Below are 6,953 nucleotides of genomic sequence, written 5' to 3'. Positions count from 1 at the left end.
TCGTACAATTTATATTTTTTTTATCTTTATATTTGATAGTTTTTTAATTTAATATTTATTTATATTTTATTTAGAAATATTTTAATTCCAAAGTTTTTATTAGTTGGTTTCCTATTAAATTTCTTTGCATAAAATATTTTTTTATCTATATGCTAGAAGGGAGTGGAAGGTATGTGCAATGTATGAAAATTAAATAGGTGTCATGACATTTATATTCCATATTATAAATTCATTTCTAAATAAAGACCTATAAAAATTTACAATATAAACTTAATTAATGAATATATGTAATATTCATAAAAAAAAATTTAGGCTAACCTGATATATTCAACCCTCTCAGTTTAAAAAAAAAATCAAATTTGCAATTTATAAAATATTAATTAGATATAATTATGAATCCAAATTCCAACTATATCCATAAATCCATGAAGACCCCTATAACTATATTATGTAATATTTATTTCGGCCCATAAAAAAAATCTGGACTTGATGTTTTAAGCTCATTATTGAAGAAAAAACTTTGTTTAAAGCAAACAGAAAAACAATGGAGTGAAAAGGTTGACCTCAGAAAGATTGACTGTTTTAATCACAGCTGACACGTTACAATGTACACGTATTACATGTATGAGGCCTTGTATGCTGATACATTTCTATTAGACAAGGCCGATGAACATGCACACAACTTCAGTAAACAGAATTGACTTGATCAAGAACCACACTTGTGGGAATTCCTGTGCAAGTTGTGAGGCTGTGCTGCTCTCTAAAGATCAAATATCACCCCATTGTTTGTAGTTCACAGAGACCGCCAAGTGCAGTGAAAATGTCCACTTTTACAAGTTTCTATGGAGCTCAGAAAACTCTTCTGACGTTGGTGAGTGATCATCATGCATCTGGGTAGCATCTCTATCAGCCATCATAGGCAAAAAGGGGTGTAACTCTGGCTGGGGAAATAGCAGCTTCAGACGAAAAGCATCTACTCCATTCAAGTAATAGCGAAAGAGTCGTTTTGCTCTAATAAAACCAAGACGGCCATATAGTGCGAGTGCTCCTTTATTTGTTACTTCTGCTTCCAATGTCACCTTAGGAGAGGAAAAAACAAAGACACAAAACAATAAAAAAAAATGACAACTAGACGTCATCTTCACACTAATGAAAGAATTAGCATGCTTGAATGAATGAACATAAAATTGGGATATCTTAAAGCATAAGCAAATACGGGAAATGTACTCATTCAATGACCCACATTCTTTGGTGTGGTATTCATATGTTATGAAATAGACCATTTATCATCAGATTAGCAGAAAAAACAGTCCGATAATCATATGAAGTTCTTTTCAACTGTTCTGATATCCTCCATTCATAGTAAATGCAGAAATCCATACTGTTCGAACCAACTCAATATTCTCTCCTACCTTTTCTTTTTATGTCTTTGTCCAATTTGAAAAAAGAGAGCATATTCATGCATGAAAGTGAAATAACTAGAAATAGAATTAATGCATTATACACAAACACAAGGACGATCAGCAAAGCCAACAAATTTTAGAAGCAAAGCCTCACAAATTATTGGCTTCTTGGGACAGCAAACATATAAGTAAAACTTTGGAAATATGATACTGCAGCAAAGGATGGAGATGCCATATGCATGGACTTTTTTTTTTTCCATGGAACCATTCTTTCAACAAAGAAAATTGAAAATTTATGGGATTGTTCAATTTCACCATATCCATAAATCAGCTATGAGTTCCTAAGGTCATGTAGGTGCAATCAGTCATTGAAAGTCAAAATATCACACATAACCTGGCATTACATTAATAACACAATTCATTGTTTGCATGGACTGATGTTTAATTGCAGGAATATCTCCAAAGATACAGCAAGCTTAACCCTAATAATGATAAACACAAGAGGAGAGATGGATTTGAAATAACACCTGCAGAGAGAAATAACTAAGAGATCACACAGTATACACATGCACAGATACCAAAAAAGTTCAGAAGAAATTGTTTTTGGAGGCTTGAACAAGAGGCCAAGCATCAACATTTACACATTTGCCAAGTTGCCAACGAAATTCATGAGGAAAGCTTGTTTTTCCCTTAGGTTTGAGATCAAGAGTGCAGAGGGTCAGAAAGGAAAAGTATTCAAATAAGGCAGTGAAGGTAATCACTTGAGCAGTTGCCCGATTCTCATTCTTTCCTATGCTATTTCAAACCTCAAACAGACACTTAATGTTTGATGATGATGCTTAAGAAATGGAGCTATTTTAAGGCTGCTCTACTAGACCCTCATTCAGTACCATTGAAAGTCCAAATGAAGCTTAGGGGTAAAAATTCATACTTTCTTTATGAATTGTGATGTTGTACGAATAATGCTACATTATGACTAGTATAAACCAAAAGGCACAGCAATTAAAATTCAACAAACCTCTTCGCATCCTGATTCCATCATCACTTGAATAGATCTGGTAACAAGTTCTGTGGCTGCAATATGAAGATAATTTCAATACAAGTTACAACACGCCCATATACAAACATGACATATCAACACCCAACCTAAAAACTATCAAAAACCTAAGCTACATGCAATCCATTGTAAATGCCATCCCAAATGTATGAAAACAAACAGTTGACCTCGAGTTCAAATCAAATACAGACTGTTAACATACACAAGCATCCCAAACAAACATATTTCTACTACTGATGTCATCAATGCATGACCATTTTCTTGACAACCTCACCCCCCTTGCCTTCAGCGTTTCTAATAAATCTATAGTACAGAAAAAACCAATTCAAGATTCACATATACGATCCAAGACAACCTAAAACTGTGCACAAAACCCCAACACGAAAAGAAAACCGAAACCATTACCAATGCCTCTTCCTCGATAAGGTTTGATGACAACTAACATAGCAATGTAACCCCTAAACGTTGAATTCCGATGATCCCCCATCTTACACACAACAGTCCCTACACATTTCCCTTTGTGAAACGCCTGAAATTGAAAACCCACCAACACAAACAAAATTACAGCAAAAAAAATTCCCAAGAACATAAAAAAAAGAACAGAAGGAAAAGAATCACACTTACCAAGAAAGAAAGTTGTGGCCAAAGATAAACAAAGTAACGGTATGTGAAGATGGAGTAAGGTTCACTAAGTTCTTGATCAACAAGATTCATGATTAATGGTAAGTGATGCTCACCACCGTAGCTAACGTATTCGATCTCTGAAGCATCGAATTCTTCTTTTCTCTCTCTTTCTCTCTCTTTTTCCATTGTTGTCTTTCTGCCTGTTTCTTGACGACGACTGTGCCAGGGGTTCAAACTCCAAAGAGTAGAACTGAAGGGTGGCTGTCAGAAAATGGAGTTCAATTTGCTGGCTTACGTGTTGGGCTTAGGAGGATTGGTCTTTATATCTAGGCTTCATGCTTCCACCATTTCTCAGTTTCATGCTAGGTTTAGCAAAAGGCCCATGATTATTAATTTCCGTCAATTTAACTAATAAATAACTTTTTATAATTTCTTTTTTAAAAAATGAAAAGTTTTTTTAAGAAAAGTTTGATAATAGTAAATAAATACTAATGGGGTTAATTTTAAAAAAAAAATAGGAAAGAAAAACAAATATAACATGAAAGAGTGAAAAGTAGCTTCACTATTTTTTTTTTTTTAAACTTAGATTTAATAAGCAAATAAAAATCCCTCCAAAATTCAACTTAAGAGCGCGGCAAGCCAATGCCCATTTCACCCCCTCGCTTCAAAAAGCCCTCTCCATTCCCCTCTTTCTCGAAAAAATGGCAGATATCGAGCCTCCCACGTTCTCTCTCGGGTTAGATTTAGATATCGAATCGGAGCCCCGAATACCCACCCACCACTTCCAAACCTCCACGCTCAATCCAGCTCCAAATTCAAGCTCAAATACACCATCAGACGACCAAAATGGGGGACCCCAGGTCACGGATTCCGAAGAAGAGGAGGAAGAAATCGGGCCCGATGTCATGGATTCGGATCCTGAACCCGGACCTGGCCCGACCCGGGTCTTAAGGCGGTTAAGACGAGGACCCGCGACCCAGAAATCAAAGGTGAGGAAGGTGGAATTGGAGGGTTTTTGTTGTGATCACGGAGATGATGATATTGAAGAGTTCTCCTCACAAGAAGATCTTGGTGTTAGAGGTAAATTTCAGAAGCAATGGCTTTTATTTTTAGTTATTTTTAATAGTTTTGAAATGGTTTTTTTGAGATTTTTTTTGGAATAATCTTGAGGTGGGTTTTGATGATAAAGTTGGAATCTTGAGTGAAATTTATGATTTGATTTTGTGTTATCTTTGAGGGATTGAATTAATACTATTTGCTTTGATGTTGTAGAAAGGTAAGAATAATTTTGAAGTTATCTTTTCTATGTTGAATATGTGCTTTTTAATGGAAATGATGATTTGGGCCAATGTTGTTTCATGGGGTTTGAGTTATAGTATGTATGTATTGATGTTGTAGAGTAAGTCAGTATAATGGGCGTTGCAATAACAGATCTTGAAGTTGATAAGAGATAGGTTTTGTTTAGTTGTTTTGTCGAGGGACTTTAGATTGGGGATGTTTTGTTCAGTAGGTGTTGTATTGGGAATTCTCGGTTTCCTAATTTCCTCGGAAAATATTGCTGGTTAGTAAATGAGTAGATGTATGGAACTTTGGTTAATTTGGTGAAGGGCTTGATGCGATTTTCTCTTGTAGGCTCCATTTCTAAGAATGTATTAGCTTAGAGTTATGCTTTAGATTCTAATATGTGATTAAGCTTTAGTTCATGTCAGGCATTATGTTGAGATATTGGCTCTTTTGGATTGTTGGTGTACATTTTGATGACGAGGATTTATCATATTGTGAATGTCAATCTAACCCTTGGATGGTTGTAAATTCCTTTTCCAAAGCAGTTCTTCAGTCAGTAATGGTTATAGAAGAACATGTATTACTGCGACTAAGTTGTTTCCATTAAATGCTTCGTTCTCTGTTTTCGGTGATTGTTTTATAATTTGATGTTGATATCTCAAGTGCATGTTCAGTGTCTGTTCTGTTGTTAGATTTTAGTTTGCAGAGATGTAAGTGCCTTTTCTTTTTTATGACAGATGCCAAAGTATCAACTCAGTTCACTTCTGTTTGTAGTAGTTCGAAGGTTCCACTGAAAGGATGTGGGGTTTTAACCAGTCAATCACCAAGCTTACTGAAGGGAAATAAAAAGGAACAGGCGTCGATTGCCTCCGTGTCTTCCAGTTTGGAGACAGGTCACAGTGGGTTGATGTTTCCAAAGTTAACAATAAGTCCTCTTCGAAGGTTTCAGTTGATTGATTCTGATTCTGATGAGGCTTCTATCAGTGCAGATGCTAGTGGAAAAACTCAGAAAACTGATTCATCCTCAAAGAAGCAACAGCCAACTACAAGTGAACGTAAAAATAAAACGTTGTTGGGTGAACATCGAAATGAGGATTTATGGAAAGATTTCTGTCCAATAAAGAGTTATCCGGTTCAGACACCTGTTCTGGATGAGATGTGTAATGAGTATTTCCAATCTCTTCAAGATAATAAGAATAAAGCTCATAAACTGCAGAGCAATTTGCAAACAGGTGACAGCACACGCTTTCATCAAGATCCAAATAGCATGGTGGACTTTCAGCAATGCTGGAATTTAGCTGACCCTCTTCCTCCAGCTCATCATTACTTCTTCCATGAAGATCTGAGGATTCAGAGATTGGTCCACAGCCGGTTACCCTACTTTTTCCCACTGGGCATTGTTAACAACAAAGGAAACCAATTAATTACTGAATCAGCTATCGATTACATGTAATTTCCTTTATATCTCACACTTCAGTCGCTTCTTCATACACAGCATCAATTTTTGTTATGATGCATAGTTGTCATTTCAGGAGCCAATTCAATAGAGAAGCTTCTAGAAAGCAAGGAACTCAGAGAACTAACAGCGAGAAAGGCTCAACAAGGGGAAGAAACAAATCCAAGAAATCAAATGCTGGAGAAGTTTCACTTGCTTCTGAAGGATGGGTGGACCCCAAAAGCAGTACTGCCATTCCAAAGGATGCTGGGAAAAGACGGGTGCATGCAAGTGACCAAGGTGATGGTCATTGGTATACATCGCCTGAAGGGAGGAAGGTATGTTGAATTACTGTACGGGGAAATGCAAATTTTAAAGGATCCAAATTCTTTCCGACAGTAACCATTCAATAGCAGAAGTACAAATTTCAACTTATACGTCTTACAAAGCTTCGGATTTCTTGTGGATGGTTGATGGCCAATGCAATCTTTCTGTAGGATAATTTGCAGCTTTTCCTAATAATCTTGAACCTCTGCAGGTTTATATCTCAAAAAATGGTCAGGAGTTGTCAGGTCAAATTGCCTACAGACATTACAAGAAGGTAAAATTTATGAACTTAAATTGTTTCCCTTGCAGGCATCGAGAAAGATGTTTTATAGAATATATCGAGTATTGGTAATAATTAGTAACCATATGCATTTCTTGCTGACAGGATAGTGGAGGGTTTAGAAGGTCAAAAAAGAAAACAAACACCAAGGGGAAGGGTTCACAAAGTCAAAAGAAAACAAACGCCAAGAGAAAGCGAGGCTGATTTTTTGTTTTTATTTCTTCGAGGGTAAATGAGAGGCTGGATGACGAGTATTAGACAAAACATGTGAGCAATACATGTTTGTGTCGTTTTTTGCCTGCAGTCGCTGTATAACGTTCAATAAACTCCGCATGCCTTCCAACTTGTCTTTGCCCATTCTCATTTGGTATTTGTCGCTATTTTCTCCAACCATTCTTGGTCTAACTTCTCTTCCAGTGTGACAATAGGAAGAGAAATCATTAATCCTGTACAAGCTCTGATTCAGAGGGTTTATATGGCAATGTGTTCCGTTTAGCAGTTAATTCCAAAGTTTTAATATTGTATATCATGCTTCTGCTAACA

At 36.2% G+C, this 6,953-nt stretch overlaps 2 protein-coding genes across 2 annotated transcripts; one reads left to right on the top strand and one right to left on the bottom strand.

The window, feature by feature from the left end:
* Positions 1 to 558: 558 nt before the first annotated feature.
* LOC7454440 (N-alpha-acetyltransferase MAK3) lies at positions 559 to 3,442 on the bottom strand. The gene is made up of 4 exons (XM_002316966.3): positions 3,085 to 3,442; positions 2,866 to 2,989; positions 2,422 to 2,477; positions 559 to 1,079 (listed from the first exon to the last, which is right to left on the bottom strand). Exons 1-4 carry the CDS (start codon positions 3,268 to 3,270, stop codon positions 831 to 833), a joined length of 615 nt encoding a protein of 204 aa, XP_002317002.1. The 5' UTR covers positions 3,271 to 3,442; the 3' UTR covers positions 559 to 830.
* Positions 3,443 to 3,652: 210 nt separating this feature from the next.
* On the top strand, positions 3,653 to 6,913 carry LOC7470956 (uncharacterized). Its single transcript, XM_002317561.3, has 5 exons — positions 3,653 to 4,164; positions 5,106 to 5,817; positions 5,901 to 6,141; positions 6,342 to 6,404; positions 6,516 to 6,913. The coding sequence occupies exons 1-5, from the start codon at positions 3,786 to 3,788 to the stop codon at positions 6,612 to 6,614; spliced, it is 1,494 nt and encodes a 497-aa protein (XP_002317597.1). The 5' UTR covers positions 3,653 to 3,785; the 3' UTR covers positions 6,615 to 6,913.
* Positions 6,914 to 6,953: the final 40 nt, after the last annotated feature.

This window comes from Populus trichocarpa, chromosome 11 (genome assembly GCF_000002775.5).
Source record: "Populus trichocarpa isolate Nisqually-1 chromosome 11, P.trichocarpa_v4.1, whole genome shotgun sequence".
NCBI classification, from domain to species: Eukaryota; Viridiplantae; Streptophyta; class Magnoliopsida; order Malpighiales; family Salicaceae; genus Populus; species Populus trichocarpa.
This window is presented reverse-complemented; position numbering and strand designations above follow the sequence as displayed.